Here is a 20,631-nt window from a genome sequence, read left to right as displayed (position 1 = left end):
TAACACAATCTTAATCATATCCTATTTAAGACTTACATAAGTCTTTTTTTTAACAAATACTAATCTAATAAGTTATCAATTCCAACCAATAATTAATATAAGTAGTTTATGGAATTATTGATTTATTTAATTGAGTTAGTGGAATAAAAGAATTAATTGTTTTCTTTTAGGGTGTATAAAATATTTTTAATACAAGTTTGTATTAATTTACATAAAACATTAACTTAATATACAAAAATACAAAACAATCGTGATTTAAGATTAAAAAGATATATTTTTTCAAAATAAATCATAATTATCGTCACAATTTTAATTACTCTTAAAAATTAATAAAATAAAAATCAAATAAATTTATTTATATCTAAAATTTATAATTAGGTAAGAAATTAATGAAAAATAATTTTTTAGAAAAGTACAAATAAAAATTTGATAAGATTTTTTTTATCAAATGATTTTTATTCTTTTAATATATATATATATATATATTAAATTAATTTAGAATGTTCACATATCAATCATTATCAACTTTAGTTTTAATTTTTATATTTAATTTAAAATTAAATTATTTATACATAAATTTGATTTGGATGTCCGAATTTAGGAAATTTGATGAAATGACCCTCATAATTAACTTAAATGCGGAGCGCCTAATAAAAATTGCGCAAATAATCACTTTTTTATTTTTCGGACAAAAATACCCCGTCGCGGAACCCTAATTCGTCGAACGTGTCGTCGCGTGACATAAAGTATTTTTGTCCGAAAAATAAAAAGTGATCATTTGCACCCTTAAAACCATTATTAGAATCATTTCATCAAAATTCTCCTATTCCCATGAGCCAACGACTTATTACACATTTACACAGTTTGCTTACCATATTTGACCTAAGACCAAATCTTTTAATTTGTTTATATCTTTTTTCTATTAATTAATGATCCATGTTGCTTTTATTAGAAATATAAGCTTTTGACTGGGTTATTTATTTGTACTATTGCAATGTTTTGAAATTAAAAAAATATAATAATAAATATGAATATTTATATACTTATAAATTATAAATAAAATTAGAATAATAATTAAAAAACAATAACAAGTGATTTTCAGAATTAATAATATTTTAATTAAAAGATATTATAAAATAAAATGTTAAAAATGAAAGAAAAAATAATTCATTTATTTGTACAAGCTTGTAACTGGTTTGGATGTTTAGATAGGTACAAGTTAAGTTGGTATAAAAAATCAATAACCAAATACCAACTTTACTTTATTGTGAGGATAGTAGCCTAGTAGGTAATCATGGACATGTTGGGATTTAGATTTTTGTAAATAATAATGTTTGAATTAAATTGGATTATTTAAATAATTTTAACATGAGCACTCAACTCTTTAATCTTATTAAACTTGTTCTATAGTAATGTTTGATTGTGGATTATTTGTTCTTCCAAGGATTTTTATTTTTTTTACTAAGGTTATTTTTTTAGAACATATTTAGTTTAAATAGTTGTATTTTCTAAAAAAAAAAAAAGTTTAGATAGTTAGATTGGATCTATGTAAATAAACATTTTTTTAAAAACTTATAATAGATTAGTATTATTGTGATTTTAAAGATAAATAATTAATTTTTTTTTTTGTCTTTGTTCAATTAATTCAAAATACAATATTTTAAAAAAAAAAACATTATACATTAAGTTTAAGGCCCCTAATTCTTTTTATTACATTATTTTCAAACTCAAACTCTAATTTTTTATCTCACATCGAGATAAGTTTTAAAGCTGGCTAGTTTGTTTCAAATACTTGGATCTTATGCTACCAACATTCTCATTCTTCCCATGTTCCTGAACATTCTCATTCTTTCCATGTTCCCTTTCACATAAGAGGGAGTAAAAAAGTTTTGGTAAAAATTTTTTACCAAAAAAATTATATATTCCAATTTTACCTTTCCTTGTTGTGAGAGAGAACATCGGATGTTGATAGCAAAGAAATCTGAAATCCATGTTCCAAACCTTACATTACATATTTTTAACCATTATGTTGGAAGGATTTCAATGGTTCAATATTTATTTATTCTTTTATATTTTGTCAAATGTATTCTGATATATTTTTTTAAAGTATAATAACTAGCCTTATAATCTAACTCTGGACTCGATTTCAATTCAAAACGTTTTCAATTAAACTGACATGGTTAAAGTAGATAATGCAAACTCAGTTCACCTCATCTTACCAAACTGGGAAAATCACCCAGAAATATTACCAATTTAGCTTCGATACATAAGAAAATATTCTAGGTTTAAATACCCAGAATGTTCATCTTTTTACAACAACAAAACACAGCCACAATACATCCAACTTATTAGCAAATAAGCACAGAAAACATTACATAAAAAAACCAATCATATCATAAAGCACAAATACAAACTAGCTAAGAGTTTAGCTAGTGACCAAGAAGAGCAAGAAGAAAGTCTTCGTAATTGCCCGATGTCTCAGACCGAACAACATCCTTCAAAGATTTCCCATATTTCTTCTGATACTCTCCCTTTATGTATTGCATGTCAATCTCTGCTCTTGTAACGATTATCCTAATCAGGTCCGAGTCATTTGTTCCCATTCCCTTCATTGCCTTGTGCAGTTGCTGCATATTCAAATTTCAAATCAATCATGGAAAACTCATAAAAGCTACCACCAGCTCGAGACAAAACCAGTGTCAAAACAGATTATTGGAAAAAATAAATGATAATATTGTTTTAGGAAGAAAGTGGATGATTTGGGTCAATTCATATTATTTGAAAAAATAAAGTAATAATATAAGTACCCTATTCTTAATATTGATAGTTTAAATGATTTTATGGGATAAATGATTGACAATGAAATATTAGTTTTTTTGGATTAAAAAAAACAGCAAACATATGACCTCAATTTGTTTCATACCAAACATCCATATATGTTCCAAAAGACAACATTAAATACCTTAGCAAAGTATGTCCCTGGGTTGTCAGCACACCTCAAGATTGTTAAAAGTCCAAATTCAAAGTTACCAGATGTTTCGTTCTTAACCACCTGTTTGATATTAAAAAAGCTAAGTTCATTCATTCATGAAGGAAGAAAGTTGTTCATGTCAATTGCATAAACCGGGTGGGTGGGTGGTTACCTTTTGAAGTGAGCTACCATATATGCTTTTATATGCAGTTTCCACTGCGGCTAAGTGAGCGCGACTTCTTTCGCTGAAAACCTTTATGAAAGTCTTCTCATCGGTTCCTAACTTTTTCTCCCCAGCTTTATAGAGGGCTTTAGCATCATGTTCTACCATACTTCTATCGATTTCAGGTCCTTCATAGCGTTGTGTGCCAAGATATTTGAGCAACAACTGAAAAACAATGAAAATATTCAAAAGCAAAACGTCACATTTCAATGATTTAACATTTTCCTCCATAATTGAGATTCTAAACTAGGATTGTTTGGTACTTTGATTTATGATTTGATTGAACAGTTGATAGTTGATGAGATTTACAGCAAAAAAATATTTTCTTTTGTGGAAATCCCGAACAAGCCATAAGAGCCTTTCGACAATGCAAGTTTATACGAAGTAAAAGACAAGAAAATAACCTGTTGATGATCGCCGGTGCACTGATACTCAATGTCTTGCTCAAGGGAACTTTTAGCAATCGAATGATACAATTGTTTGACTTGTACTAACTGGGATGGAGTTCGTGAACATATCACTTCAGTCGCGGCTTTTAGATTAACCACGCCTTCACGGAGAGCCCAGTTCAGTATAGTAGCATCACGTGTAGCTGGATCGTCCATCCACAATAACACCGCTCTCTGAAAATAAACATGAAATTCAAATATCACCTTAAACCTAATGCCCCATCTAGATCTGGTCTTGATTCAAATCTAGATGAAAAAGCGTTAATAAATTTCTGAATTTGTTTCTATCTCAGTTATATTTCCAAATGTGACATCCAGATAAGATATTTGACAAAAATAAAATGTTACCAAAGAAATTAATCGAACATATCGAATTCCAACAAGATGTAAAAGTGATCAGGTGCTCTCTGGCTTGTCATACCTCGACATCACCCGAAAGCTCGCTAGCCAAGCGTTTCTCTAGTCCTTCAGAATACATGTTTTTGTACTCATGACGTATATAAGAACGTTGTGTTGCATCTCGATGGGCAAGGATATTTATAACAGCCTTAACATCACAGCCAAATCCTGAATAAACCACACACCAAATTATTGTCAACTTCAAGATCACAATCAAAATCTTGAGATGGGCTATTAGAGAGACTTTTAACTTTTTTTCAGCTCTTTTCTTGAGACCTGCCTAAAGTTCCAACTAAAAAGGGTGAAATAGCTTTTCATTATCTTAACTGTTACTTCAGTTAGTCCTCATGTTCCTCTTATGGATCTCTTAATCTTATTTTTGAAAATCAGGGTTTATTTCCAAAAGGAATCATGGCCTCGACATAAGCTACAAAAATACCACTGTTCTGTACCATTATTGAAGAGGATCAAAAATCAATCTATTTTCATTTCGTATTTTGGCCTAAATTACTAAACTCTCAAGAGTAATTGCAACAATCTAAACAACTATTAATCCATAAGGTAGATAGTCAACTACCCACTTAATCATTTTCCTCTAAACTTTTTTCATTAGATCTCTGTAACATTGGAAATCTGAAACTGTAATTGGGGTTGAACTAATTTCTTCCATAAATGCAACTGTTTGTTAATAATACAGATCTTCATGAATTCTACTTTTCATATCAAAAGAAAAAACAAAACTTGTTTTACATGTAGCATTAAACATCCTATTTGAAAACACTTTTTGTTCTAGATATGAATCTGCATGTGTTCAAACTGAAACCACTAATAAATTTCTGAATATCTGCACACATAAGTTATGTTTTAAAATGTGAAGCTTTCTAATTACACTTTTACAAGACAATTTCTGAAAACTAAAGCAGAAATGCAAGAAATTTCATTATGAACACTGGAACAATTGATTAAATTACATCCTATCACTCTAGAACAATATGCAAACTTCAATACAAGATCAGTTAAACACATATTTAAAGGTGGGTTTTCAAAATCTAGGGTATTGTTCTATATAAATGGAGAAAGTTAACCAATCTGATACATCTACTCTGTTATACTCTTGATACAACATAAATATGATCAGTAAACTAATTCATGTACAGGTTGCTGTTAAATGAAGTTCAAAATAGAGAAAATAAGATGGAGAAAGAAGATAGATTGTTTTGATTAACCTTTAAAAGCACGATGCAATTGAATAGCATCATCTCGGGGTGAAGTTAGAACATGAGGGATTGTTATCGAAGCCATTTCCTTTATCTTCTTCTTCAATCGCTGAATAGTTCAGTAGATGGTATAAACTTAACCCAAAAACCACTACTATTTATTTGCAGTGGGTTCGCCAAAATAGTCTGCCACTTGAATTAGTCAAAAATGGTCGTACTCATTCATTCATTGAGGCCATGTTAGGTATGTAGGTGTAATTTAAATACGATTTCTTGACTTGTTTTTTAATAAGTCAATCAAATAATTACAAAAAAAAAGACATAAATTATTTTATGTTTTAGTCAATTTCTTTTACCTTCTCTATTTCAAATTTTATCTACTTATATTTTTTGTTATTAAAATATCCTTAATTAAAGTTTTTTCAAATAATTCCTTGATTAACACAAATTTCAATTATATATATATATATATTAAAAAATTGAATTATATATCAATTTAAATGATTAATTATAAATAGTTTTTCAAACAAATATAATTTATTTAATTGAGTTGGTGGAATGATGTAATGTTATTGTTAGTCTATTTATGAAGACTGTATTTAATATAAGAATTTAATATTATATTAAATATTATATGAATCGCATGAATTTTTTCTAATTTAGATCAAATGAGTAAATGTATATGAGTTTTGTCATTTTTATTATTTTTTAAATAAGAGAATCAAACCGTGAATTAAATTGAAAATAATTAAGAAATTACACATGTTACATTTCTACTATAAAAAGCATTTTTTTTTTCAGAGAGTCTCTTAGTAGATACGCCTCTACTTATCACAATTAAGGTATCTTAAGTGTTTAAATCCTCTTATATAAAAAAAAAATATATATTTTGTGAAAAATTAAAATTATATAAATCATATCTCTAATAAAAATATTATAAACAAAATCAATTGAGAATATGAGAATAGAAAAGTAAAAATTTGTCATATCAAACTAATAAAAAATTGGATAAAAGTTTTTATTTTTATTAATATTCTTTGTCAACATCAATAAAAAACAATTTCTTTATTAGATTTTTAAATTCTTTATATTTTCTGACATTCAAGACTAAAATTTAAGAAAAAAATAAAAAAATACAACAATCCATAAAATCCAAACTCTCACTCCAACCAATTCAAATTAAATATATGAGAGGAGGTTGGGATTATTGAAAACTTGTTTGAAATAACTCAACTTAGTAAAATATTATATTTAATTAATTAATGTATTATTTAAAATTATTATTTTATTATTATATATTAAATTTTAAATCTTTTTATAAAAATATAATATATATATATATATATATATAATCAAATCCTCCCAAATAATTATTTTTTAAATAAGATATTATTAAATAAATAAAAAAAACAAATCTGCATCACAATACTACAATTCTTATCTGTTTTTTTAATAATTAGATAAGATACTAAGTTATTTAGAATTTTATTTGCATCAAGTTTAGTTTAAATTTTATATTTATTTTTAAATTTGAATTCAATTGTATAGTTTATGTACCATCTCTTGACTTTGAATGTTGTATGAACACACGGTTTGCTGCTTACCAGATTTGACCAGATCCCAAAACTTTATTTGTTTCTACTTTTTAAATTATTATTTTTATTTATTAATAATGTTTATTTTAATAGAAATAATCTAGATATAAAGTTTGACAGGTAAATATCATAATTTTAAATATAAAAAATTATTTATTTTGTTAAATAATTTAATTATTATATTTTAAATAAAAATATTAATTTTATATTTAAAAATTATTTATTAAAAAATAAAAATAAATACACAATAAAAATAAAACATGCCCAATAATTTCAGATCCTAAGCATAATTAAGATAAAAATGGAAAAATTAAAGTAATATAATATTAATTAATTAATTAAAATATATTTTATTTTTAAGGATAAAATTCTATTAAATATTTTTATCAAATATTTTTTATTTTTTATAATTATAATCTTAAAAAGATTATTTAAATAACTTGATAAGACATCTATATTTATAAAGGAAATATAAACAAATATAATCATATTTTAATGAAACTGCCTCTAAACTCAAACCAACTCGTGCCTAGAACATATAGGCATTAGTATTGTGGAGTAGGTCAAAAATACATTTAAATATATGGAGATTGGCCCCAATTTATTTCTTAATTTTGGTAGGAAATTTGATGAAATGACACCAAAATATATCTTAAGTGTTAACGCATAAAAAAACAGTTGATGACACTTTTATTTTTGAACGAAAATGTCCCCGTTGCGAAAAGCAACCGACATTTGCGAGAAGAATTTTTTCTTTTTTAAAAAAAAAAAATCGTCTCGCGAATGCCGGTTGCGTCTCGCGAATGCTGGTAGCGTCTCGCGATTGTGAACGTCTCGCGACATGGGCAAAATCGTTCGGAAAAAATTAAAAGTCTCACCAGCGTTTTTTTTTTTGTATGCGCGGACACTTTTAGCAATTAGGGACATTTTTAGTGTCATTTCATCAAATTTCTCTTTCTTTTTGGTTGGTTGTTAATTTCTTACAAATTAAAATATTTTAAAATAAAATTTTGAATCAATTAAACTTTATAATTTTAAATTTATGATAATAAAATTTTAAATAATTTTATACAGTTTTATCAAGAGTGAATTTATATTCATAAATTAAAAAATTATTATTTATTTAAATAAATAAATATAATTAATTTATAAATATATTTTTTTTTTATAAAAACATTTACTTATTGATATTTTTATTTAAGTTTATACTTAATTATATACATTTTTTTAAATAATAAATATATAAAAATTAATATATATATATATATATATAAATAATAATAATATATACCTAATATTATTTAAAAACACTCTCACAATTTTAAATAAACTGACTTTTATGACTTTACAGATAACATTTTGACTACCTTATCTTAGAGCCGATTATGATTTATAATTTTTTTAAAATTTTTTATATCACCAAAAATACAATTATAACATGTCTTATTTCATTTCAATTGTCTTTTTACTTACTTCATCAATTATTTTATTTTTTTAAATTTAGAAACTTAACATGTATTCTACTATTTAATCTTCAATTTCAATTTTAAACAATTTTAGAAAATCAAATCCAATTAATCAATTAAAATATTAAAATAACTTTAATTTATAGTTATTAACCAATAATGTACCATACTTTTAAAAACTAAAAAATTAATAAAAAAACATGTGAATAAATATTTGAATATTAGTCCTAATAGCAACTCCAACGATCCCGCATACGCAAATCCAAACTAGAATTATGCACTCAAATTTATCACCATATGCAAACGCATTATGCGTTATTCACACATTTCTCTCTCCTACAAACCGCTTGCTACTTTTCACAAACTCAAATATTTTATAAAAAATTAATTTGGTCCTTCATATTATAATTTAAGTCAATTTTATATATTTAGTTTCTTATATAATTATTTATATGTTTAAATTTTTTATGATATATATTTTATTAATAAGATTAAAATATCATCAAGTTAAAAATTAACAAAAACTAATTTTATTAAAATAACACAAATAAAAATTAAAATACAATAATTGGTTAAAGACTACAAAATTGAAGAATAATAATAGAGATTTTTAAATTAATAATATTTAATTTGTTTTTTTATGTGTATAAATTATTGATTTATAATTAATTTTATCATAATTTTTTTTTTAATAGGTGTGGGTTTGAAAAAGTATTGAATCTATTTTGTAAGATTATTAAATATATATATAATATTGAAAAAGTTTAAAAATTAATATAAAAAAAAATATTTGAGTTGAAAATGAGTTTTTAAGTTAAAATAGAATTATTGTTTTACGTGACATTTAATGATTTTGAGTTTAAAAATAAATTTATGAATAAGAGATGGTCTAAATATTTTCAATTTTTTCCTTAATCACCGTGCAAACATTCATAAAACAATCACCGACCATTATAAATTATTTAAACCTCATTTGCAGACACAAGGTTTGAACATTTGACCAGACTTATGGTTTGAACATTTGACCAAACTTATGGTTTGAACCTTTCACACTAATAAATATTATTAAATATAATACACAACTTTTATATGTTTTCACTTTAACTTAAATACAATAATTTAAATAAAATATAAAACTTATATTTCTTTGAAGTCAAAATTTTTAATTTTTAATTTTTAATTTTAAAAAGCTAACAAAAAAAACTTCTTTTAACTTAGGATTCTTAATAAAAAATACTCTTAAAAAAGTGACAGCAAAATAGTTAAAATAGAGAATTTACTTATAATTTCTAATTGGAATTATAAATTTATAAAATTGAAAGTTTATTTGAAATTATAAAATTTATTTAAAAATAATAGTTATATATTATTATTATTATTATATATATAATTAAATATATATAATTTAATATATATATATATAATTTAATATATATGTATATATAATTAAGTATAAAATTAATTAAAAAATTAATAAGTAAATAACACTATAAAAATATTATATTTACAAAAGTAATTATATTAATTCATTTATTTGAATATTATTTTTTTTATTTATAAATATAAATTTATTTTTTTCATGTATAATCATAAAATCATTATAGTAAATTTAAATATTAATTAATAGTCTATCTTAGTTTTAAGAGTTTACCTAGTTTAGACTTGGTATCATTTTTTTTTAAATAGTTAACATTTTAAGAGTTATTATCAAGATTTTATTAAAGGAATTGAATTGGGCCTATATGAGAGTTGGGCTTATTAAGGTAGGTAACATACATTTTCACCTCTCCACAAATTCATAACTACACATGCACTGGATTTTAATGAAGTTTTCAATTTCTTTTAGAACAACCCATAAAACATAGCTATTACTTTCATGGGAGGATCTTAATTAAGTCTCAAATTTGAACAAATTTACTAGCAAACTACTAATTACTGCATCCACAATCTCTAAAACATATTAAACCAAGTTCCAAAAGAAACTAAAAACAAATGATGATAATACTTAGAATATCATATACAAGTTAAAAAGGATAATCTTTGATGATCTTACTGGAGTCATCTTGCTGTATTCTCCAGTTGCCTCTATTTGTAATCTTAGGATTCATTCATCACCTGCAACATTTCTCTATAGATTAAGGTGATTGATTCATTTTTCACTTAAAAAAAGAAGATAATTTCTATCCAATATGAGAACAATCATGAACCATATCTCTGCTACATGTTAGCAGTTAGCATATATCTTTCTATGACAGGTCTCAAACATGTCAAAATGTTTAAATATGTAGAGTCTATGATACCTATTTTTAGCCAGCAATAATGTCTGCATGTCTTTTTATGTCATGACTATAACTTGTCCAAATACTGAAACATTTGGAGTCTATGAGCTAGGCCTATTTTGAGCCAGATGTGGGTCTTTAACTTCTTTTTCTTTTTGAAACAAGTATATTTTCATTTGGAACTTGTTTGATTTGAGATTATTTGAATAGCCAAGTGGTTAACCATTTTAGATAATTGATGCAGGATTTTTGGGTGAAAACATTAGGAATTTGTTTAATTTGGTTGGTTATTTGAGTTTTTAATATTATTGAGTGAAAAAGTAGGTTATTTGAGTTTTTAATTAGTTGAATTATTATAATAATTTTTGTATTTAAAATTTATATTTTATAAAATTAAAGTATATGTATTTTAGTATTTTGATTGATAAGTTAAGGAATTGGATGATTGAAAAAAATATAATAAAATATGAATTTTTGGTAAAATTTTCAAATAACCCACAATAAACTGATCTTAAGAGTTTTTATTTTATTTTAAAGTTTATATTACATCATTATTATTTAATCATCAAATTTATTTAATTATCAACCAATACCAAAATACCCTTAATTTTGTTTTTCCATTATTTAAATAAATTTCTAATAACTTTTTCTTTTTATCAAAAAAAAGATTTTTCTTGAAGTCCTACAAAAAAACTTTTGGGTTTCTTGGATTTGTATAAATATTAATTGATATATAAGAATTATTAAAAATTTAAATTTAAATTTAATAAAAATAAAATAAGAGTATTTTAGTGAATAAATTAAATGATTTAATAATTATAATGATACAAATAAGATAAATCACTTTATTTATTTTTTTTTGAAAATATAGTAAAAATCTAAAATCCCATCAAAGAAGCTGTATTTTGTATTATTGATGATTTGAAAGATTTATAGATTGATGATTGGATACTTGTTCTACTAAATAATAATTAACATCAAATAAAGTCTTGCTACTTGAATTAAAAGAAACACCCATACTTTTTTTTATTTGATATAAAATTATGGTTAAATTAAATCACTATTGTTTTCATTTTCAAACCATTTAAAGAAAAAGTGTAAGAATGTGGTTAAGGCCAATGTTAGCATATATACCTTTGTGTCGCGAGTCGAACTATTCCAATTGCTGAAATGTTCGGAGTATAGAGGCATTATCTTTGGCTGGAAATGAAAACCGAGGAGATGTTATCGGTGGTGGGGCAAAAATAATGTCTCCACATGTGAGGGCGTGGTGTCTCTTTCGCACCGGATGTGGAGGTGTGTCGAAGTAGGTCGCCTTCTCAGCAATAGAAGATACTAAATCTTCCCTTTTCCTCAATCCAATTGTAAATTTTTGATCATGGACTATTGTTTCATCCTTGCAATCACAAATATCCAATAATTAAATCAACCACCTATTCAAATAAATCAAGATATGACAAAATCACTTAAGTTAAAGGTAAAGAAACAAAGAAAGAAGGACCAAAGTCTTTTGTAACATGAAAAGGGCTGCCTGCAAAGGCTCTCCTCATGATGAGTTACTTTGAAGCTGCCTAAGGAGAGTTCTTCAATAATAGCTTTTTGCAGACAACAATCAAACAAATTTTCTAAAGAAAATCCAATTACAATTAAAGTCACTTTATAAAGTTTTAACCCTACCTACCAATGTTATCATTTTTTCCCCTAAATTGGCCGATTGTAAAAATAACTTAAATTTATAACTCAATGAACATTAGTTTTTACATTTTATTACTAAACAATAATATAAGCATATAATTACATGATCAAGAAATTCAATAAAAAATCACAAATTAAAATTAAAGTGATACAGTCAAAATACATTCACATATCATTTTCTATTTATAACTAAACATTAGTGTTAAGTGTACAATTTAAATAATAACTCACTCTTATATTATTCCCTTAGCACTTGTTTCATTTTTATTTATTTAAATTATTATTATTATTATTTTTGTAAATTCTTTATCTATCATCACTTTTAATATAATCATTAAATCATTCATTTTATCAACTAAAATATATTTATTAAATTTAAAATTTAAATATAAAAATGACATTTTAATAATTAAACCAATTACAAAATTCAGATTACTTTTTTTTTATCAAACAAATATTTTTGGAAAAAATTCAAATAACCAAGATCAAACAAACTCTTATATGAGAAATGAGAAGATGAAAAAATAAGTATAGAAATTTAGAAAGAAAAAAACCTCTCATTCAATAAATTTAGAGAAAAAAAATTCTGTCATATGGATTCAAGCAAAACTCCTACTTTTTAAAACATAATTTACTATATTAGGTAATAGTACTTTTTCATAGTTTAGATTCTAAATCTAACAATCATCCCATTACTATCAATATTACAACCTTTTCTCCTTCATCTTTAATTTTGTCATCTTTATCACATTGAGAGGTTTCTCATGGGGCACTTAAAGATGAAACCCAGATTGAAATTCAACCATAAATGTTAAATATATATAAAAACAAGATCAATTAATAACATGGAGATTGAGATACATACATTATTATTATTATCCATGAGAATAGTAGTGGAAGATTGTGGAAGAGGAGGACATTTGACTGGCCTATCTTCATCTGGTGGCTCAATTGGATGTGAAAGTGGCAAGAAGAAATAGTATTGATTATGATCATGATCATCTCCCCATTCCATTCCACTTTGATCTAAATCTTCCATTTCACCATTCTGTTTTGAATTATCTCCTCCTGAATCTGTCATTCTTCCTTCTAACAACTTCTAATAATTACAAAAGAGAAGTTAGAGGAAGAACACAATCATTAATCACATAAATCACTTGTGGGTTATATATTATGACTTATTTGTGTAATTGTGTGTGCCTGAAAAAGAGAGAGGGGGAGATTCTTACAAGAAAATCCCATAAAGAAGTATGTGGTAAATTTCAGCACTGGTGGTCAAATAAGGGATGGGCAACCTCAAAGAGAGAGAAAGATAGATTGTTCTTTTTTTTTTTCAATTAGAAACACTTTTTAATATTTATTTTATTTTAAATATTTTATTAATTGTGATACAAAATAATATGATAATGATAAATAAGATATATATTTATAATTTTTTATATTTTTTTTATTTAAATTCAAACTCAGATCAACTAAAAAATTATATTTTTACCCTAACTTCTTTAAAAGCTAATGCAGTATTCATACAAAATGTGTGATGGTCATAAAAAACAATTTAGAAGAAAAAAACTATAAGAAAAATGTCTTACTAGAGCTGTTTTTTTATTCACAAATTTCCAACTTATGTTATTAAAAAAAATGCTAACATACACATAAAAACAAAAATGTTCTTAAGACGTGGAAGAAGAAGTATTTTTTTACTTTCTTTTTTTAATGTTGAAAGTTATCATGATCTTCATTTAAAAAGTTCTGAGTAATAATAGAACTCGTGCTATTTGTTCTATTAGAAAACTATTGAAAGTGATAATTTAATGAATTACAAATAAGGTGCGATGCTCGAACAAAACATATTAAAAAAATAGTGACAAGAAACAAATGTAATTGCTTCTTTTTTTTCTTCTCAATATACATACTTCAATCATTTTTTTTTTGTTTAAAAGGGATATAAAGAAGAAACATTGGAGAGAATGTCCTTAACAAATAAGAGTATTTTGAAAGCCATCAATCTAAACACATTCACACATAAAAGTGTCACTATCAACTGAACAAAACATAAGCTAGCCAAAAATCTAAACACATTCACATTTATGATCAATTGAACAAAACATCTTAGAAGAAAATAAATCATTAAAAGAAAATGTAAACAAGACTTTTTGGTTCACTCATAATGCATTGAGTGATTTTTTAGAAGCTAACACAAGAAAAAGAATATAGTGTCTTTAATAGTATAAAACTATTTAAAAATGACTAAGCACACTTACTCAAAAAGAGCGATGGATAAACAAACATATTAAGAAAAAGATAACAATAAAACTAATGTTTATTTAAGTTGTTGCTCCTCTTTTTATTATTTTTATTTTCTTCCTTTCTCTCGATTTATTTTTTTATAGAATATTATTAGATATTAAACAAAATAAAAATATGGATTCGACCCGCACTAGTGATGCTGTGCTATGCACATATTCGAAAGTGGTGATAGCTTTCTAAGCGAGGATAATCAACTTATGTCTCGCTTTGATACCGCTTTCGCCCACCTTGGACATAGTCGGGGTACCATTATCTCTCGTTATCAATTGAATGAGGAGATAATGCACATAAAATACTTCAAGTTCATTAAAAGGCGACAATCTAACACATTCACATAGTGTGCGTTGATTCAACAAATGTTTTGAAAGAAAAAAATGCGATAACCAAAAGAGATGACTAATTAATCTTGATGAGGCCCGTTTGTTTTTTTTTTCAATTTTCTCATAAACTTCAATTAGATATGATTAAAATAAAGAACCGAAACTTAAGATGAATAAGTGATTTAAAAACCAACAATTTAGCATATACATTATTAATGAACAAAACATGTTAAAAGAAAAAGAAAATGGTGAGTGTGTTCTTGTTTGCATAACAAAAGGGAGAGGAAAAGATCCCCACCATTTGTTCAAACTTTAGCCTTTTCCTTTCTTTATCTTGGGGGGTCCCTATCCACATATCTAGCTAGCCCCATATGCCTATGTTAGAGTCTTCAGAGCTTTAACTTTCTACTTTAAGAACAGTGAGTGTTGCCTGCTAGAAAGAATGCACCAAACCACCAAATACTCAACTTTTCTTCATCTCTTTTCTTGATTTTGCAGAAATCAGCCATCTTTTTCATTCTCCCAAGAGTAATTAAAGATTAAAGACAATTTGGAACCGTTTCATGGCTCCATGGAGTGAAAAAGGATTTGGGTTTGGCTCACTCAAATGTATAATCGGCTCATCGATCATGGCTAGGGCCATCCTCGGCTCTACCCCCCGCCGTGCTAGCTGCTTTTCAATTTCATGCTTGGATCTAATTAACAATAATATTTAATTACTTTTATCACAATATTATATTCTCATATAGGTTTATTGAGGATTTCATTGCATAGTAATTAGGTTAACAATTAATTGTTTGAGTCTCTCATTGCTATTTTGGATAACATTCTAACCAACTAATTGTATTTTATTTTTTAATTTTAAACTGTTTTTTTTGATAAACGAATTATTTGTTATTTTATTAAAATTTCAAAAAGAAAAAGAAAAAACGGCAAGAGTTCATTTGTATCAATCTAGACATGCCCTAGATTTGATATTTAAAAGAAAACAAAGAAATCAATCCAAACACATACATGAGTAAAGAAATTACAAACACAAGTTTTCAAACATTTAATACGCGTTATACAAGATTAATTTGATGACTACTTCAAACTTAATACCCCGATTTTGACATAGCATCCAATTATCCGACGTTATTGGAATTCACCTCCATGCTTGGACGAGAGCTTGACCTTCAAACATTATTCATTCCATACTTAAAAATAGTTAATAGTTGTTGTCGTTATGTTAAATAGTTTTAATTTAATTTGCTTTGATCATTTACAAAATAAATAATAATTAAAATATCCCTAAATTTAAAACTTCAAATACTATAGAAATGGACATGTATGAACCCTCAAAGATTATGTGACTATAATTTTTTTTTTTATATAATTGTAGTCATTCTTCATTGTGTGTTTTGTTTGGTTGAAAATAACTTTCTCAATTATTATTGATAACTTCATCTTGAGGGCTTTATCGGTCTCCATCATAGTTTGGAGACTCCATTCATGGTGCAAAAGTGATTGAAATTAGTCATTGCGTTATCTCTTATGTGGGATCCAACTCTGTGTTGTCCTTCTCAAAGTCCCATTAGGTGATGCGTTTCTCGTTTAGCTTTTGAATATTTTCGATGAATGTAGAATCGAATCAACAAAACTCATGGAGACATTGATAAGATTCATGCACAATCCATTTTATCATAGAGCAAAAATTGTTGAATAAATATCAATATTATTCATTTCTAAATTAATTATTATTTAATTTATAATAACGTTTAAATCAAATCTTTACTGATTTGTAAAGTCTAAATATAATATATAATTACCTTATCTTTTGATTTGATTTGTAACTTTAAATCAAATATTTAATTTCTCTTATTTATTCTTTAAATTCTAGACTAATTTATAATGTCTAGATTTTTTTGGATATATTATTTGGAAGATAACCCCTGCCTGCCTGGCCTAATGCTGATCTTTTCCCTCGGCTTAATTAACTTAACCCTAAGTCTGAATGTAAGCATGATCTTGGTTTACTTGTCGATCTAATTTCTTGTGTTTATTCTGTAGTGAGATCTAGCTTTTGCCCGGTTCTCCTTGTGTATCAACATTGGCATTTGTTTTATTCTTGTAGGGTCCATTGGCTTTGCCTTGAGGTATCCTCCCATTTCCGTATCGTGAGAATGCTTTTTTCTTGAGACTGTGAAAACTGCTTAAGAAGCAATTCCTTCCTTTTTGTCTTCGTTTTCTCTTTACATGATGTATTGAGCCTACCTAAATAAAATATATTTTCAATCAAAAACAATAATTTTTATTATTTAGAGCATCCATATAAGTTATCTTCATAACCTTGTTAATCAGATTGCGACATTAACGATTGTTGAATCCTGAGAGGCAACGTCACTAAAGTTCTACCATAATAAGTAACATACTCGATGATGCAAAATCTCTATAAGAACAGTGCCCAACACAACTCAACTAGACTTCTCTATAAATATTTTCATTCATGTTTATTTAGTTATAAATCTTGTGAAACTTAATATTTTTACCGTATTAATACAAATTTTTTCCAACACATCTCTAAAATTATTGGTTAATGAAATAATAATTAATTAGTGATGTGATTGGTGAATGAAATGAGTGATGCGATTGATGATAAGTAATTAATTGAAAAATTAAAAATAAAGGGTATTTTAGTATTTTGGTTAATAAAATGAGTGATATAATTGGTGATAAGTGATTGATTGAAAAATTAATTTTGTATAGATTAAAATAAAAACCTTAACCGAACAAGGTCTAAATTAAAATTAATTAGTCTAAATTAAATAATAATTTTAAAATAAATAATATTGATATTTATCTAAAATACGTAACCTGCTTTAACCTGGATTCGAGATAAAGGAGGATTTCTATGAAATTACACTTTGAGTCAAGTTAAAACTTGGATTCACTATGATAGAATATGCAAGGTTTAAAGAAATGTTAGATTGTTAGAATCTTTATTCTTTAAATTTATATTCTTAATACTCTATTTTGATAAATTGAAATAAATTTTAATTGCGAAAATATACATGAATTTGTAATGAAGAACAATTTATGAAGTCGTTCTTCAGATCTTCTCTCGATCTTGGATCTCCGAGTTCTGAATCTGAATTTTTGATGAAGAGATAATGCTAGAATATCTGATTTAATGTTTTTGTTCTTTTAACCATCTATCGATAGCTCTCAAGTGTTCTTGAGAGTGAATAAGTCTCAATCTTTAGTCTAATTAGTTTAACACCATATGTAGATTATCTATATGAGTTAAGGGTCTAGTTCTAATATAATCCTTTACTATTTAGTTAATTAGCAAAAATGTAAATGATATTTCTACTTCTACAAAAATATATCTTCATAGGTATAAATAAACCCATAACAATTACACTTTAATATATCATTTTAATTGAACTAAATATTTATTTATTATAATAACAATTAATATATCATTACTAAATAATATATACTTAAATATTAAAATTATTTTCAATATAAATATTATAGAGTTTGTATCTTATGGCGAGGCAAAACGTCTAGCGTCACCCAATTTCTTTTAAATAAAATCAAATCAAATCATATAGGGTTTGAACTTAAGGTCTAAAACTATTTAATAAACCATTTCTATACTATATTAAGTTTTTTACAGTTGTTAAAAGTTATAATATTATATATCTTAGTTGTTTCTTTGAAATACAAAAATATTAAAAATGATATTATTGTTTAGGGTATCCAACTGTCGGGGAACCGATACTACCTTCGAGATCAAACTTTGTTTTATGTGATAAGTTATTTCCATCCTAATATAAACATCCAAAACTCCCAAGTGTATCAAGTGGTAAGATAGGTGAGATAGTGTAAGATATTGTTTTCATACCAAATTTAGACGTGAATTATTGTGAAACTTAATTCAAATAAAATTTACATCAATATTGAAATGTAATTAAGGTAAAATTTAAATTAAATGAAAATGAATTTATTAATTATTATAATTAATATTAATACCTTCAATGAGACCATTAACCAATGTTGTTAATTGTTATTGTAACTATAAAATAATTATGACTATAACTTATGCAATTTGCATTCAGGAAATGTAATGTAATGCAGAGGCAAACAAAGCTAACCATTGAATTGATGGTTTATTGGTTGTTGTATTCCAGATTTGATGAATGGTTTTAGAGTTTAATGTTAGGATTTGTATCTCCCAAATTCGACCTACTTGAAACGATATGTAAAAACTCAAGAAAGAAGAACACAAGAAGACACAGATTTATAGTGGTTCACTCATATTGAGCTTCGTCCACTTCAGCCGTCAACAAATTTCACTATAAAGAAGAATGAATACAAAGTTTTTGCCTCACATTTTATCTTTCTAGAATTTTGTCTTAACCATGTAAACCTTTAATAATAATATATTTATAGAGTAAACATTCAGGTAATAAAACCTAAATAACTATTGGTCAGGCCCAAGCCCAAACCCAAATATAAACCCAATAAACTCTAATTAACAAGTATAGAGTTTATTATAAGTGTAGGCCCAAACACGTTCGTTCAATGTTCGATTCATCCGTTCAGGTACTCCATTCTTTTGAAGCGTTCGGGGAACAATCTTCACCATACTAATCCCATTCACATCATAATATTCTTTGAAATCTGAACTGATGTACTCGCCTTCGTTGTCGGATCTAAAACATTTAACCTTCTGATTTGTTTCATTTTCAACCAAGGCCTTCCATTTTTTAAAAACCACAAATACATTAGATTTGTTCTTCATAAAATATACCCATACCTTTCTCGTCGAATCATCTATAAACATCACATAGTAGTTGATCCGACAATAGAAGAAACATATGTAGGTCCCCACACATCAGTGTGTACCAACTCCAGCCTTTCTTTCTTGAGATCATTCCCAATCTTTAAGAAACTCACCTGTTTCTGTTTTCCAAGAATTCAGTTTTCACATAACTGATGTTCAACAGATTTCAGTTCTGGAATCTGTCCATTCTTCAAAAGAATTTGCATCTTTTTTTCGCTCATATGGCCCAACCTGGAATGCCACAACTCACTATTCTTCGACTCATCAACTAGAACATCAACTATTTCTCTTCAAGTTGAAGTCATGTATAACTTTCTAGTTTTCTTCATCAAGTTGTGTAACAGAAATCAGATTGCGCATTAAACTTGAAATTTGTCTCACCTTATTAATCTTCTAAACAGAACCATTTTCCATCTTCAATATCTAGTGACTCACCATCTATGAGATAAACTTTCCCATAGTTTCCAGCCACATAATTCTCCATTAATTCTTTGTGGGTAGTGGTGTGGAAATATGCTCCCGAGTCCGAAACCTATGAATCTATTGGTCTATCAACAGACAGAAGTAACACATCAATGATAGTTTCTACAACAATGTTGGCTGCATCATTTTTATCATCACCGTTTCTCTTCATTGCTTTATAGTTCCTCTTAAAATGACCCTATTTACCACAATTTTAGCACTCAAATGTCCGCCCAGAATTGGACTGACTCCTCCTGCTCCTCGATATAGATCTGCTTTTACATCGGTTGAATTTTCTATCATTATATTTGCCCTTGTCTTCCACATTTAGAGTAGAACCTTTAAACGTTTTATCAGAATTAATTTTACGCACCTCTTTAACAAGAATACAATCTCTAACTTCAACAAATTTCAGTT

At 26.2% G+C, this 20,631-nt stretch overlaps 2 protein-coding genes across 2 annotated transcripts; both read right to left on the bottom strand.

Annotated features, from left to right (window-relative positions):
• Positions 1-2,263: 2,263 nt before the first annotated feature.
• On the bottom strand, positions 2,264-5,424 carry LOC124933690 (annexin D5-like). The gene is made up of 6 exons (XM_047474131.1): positions 5,269-5,424; positions 4,065-4,210; positions 3,599-3,817; positions 3,144-3,359; positions 2,963-3,052; positions 2,264-2,627 (listed from the first exon to the last, which is right to left on the bottom strand). Exons 1-6 carry the CDS (start codon positions 5,342-5,344, stop codon positions 2,430-2,432), a joined length of 945 nt encoding a protein of 314 aa, XP_047330087.1. The 5' UTR covers positions 5,345-5,424; the 3' UTR covers positions 2,264-2,429.
• A 4,742-nt stretch (positions 5,425-10,166) lies between these two features.
• Positions 10,167-13,475, bottom strand: LOC124937007. Its single transcript, XM_047477529.1, has 3 exons — positions 13,160-13,475; positions 11,734-11,995; positions 10,167-10,435 (listed from the first exon to the last, which is right to left on the bottom strand). Exons 1-2 carry the CDS (start codon positions 13,373-13,375, stop codon positions 11,753-11,755), a joined length of 459 nt encoding a protein of 152 aa, XP_047333485.1. The 5' UTR covers positions 13,376-13,475; the 3' UTR covers positions 10,167-10,435; positions 11,734-11,752.
• Positions 13,476-20,631: the final 7,156 nt, after the last annotated feature.

This window comes from Impatiens glandulifera, chromosome 4 (assembly GCF_907164915.1).
Source record: "Impatiens glandulifera chromosome 4, dImpGla2.1, whole genome shotgun sequence".
Taxonomy (NCBI): domain Eukaryota; kingdom Viridiplantae; phylum Streptophyta; class Magnoliopsida; order Ericales; family Balsaminaceae; genus Impatiens; species Impatiens glandulifera.
This window is presented reverse-complemented; position numbering and strand designations above follow the sequence as displayed.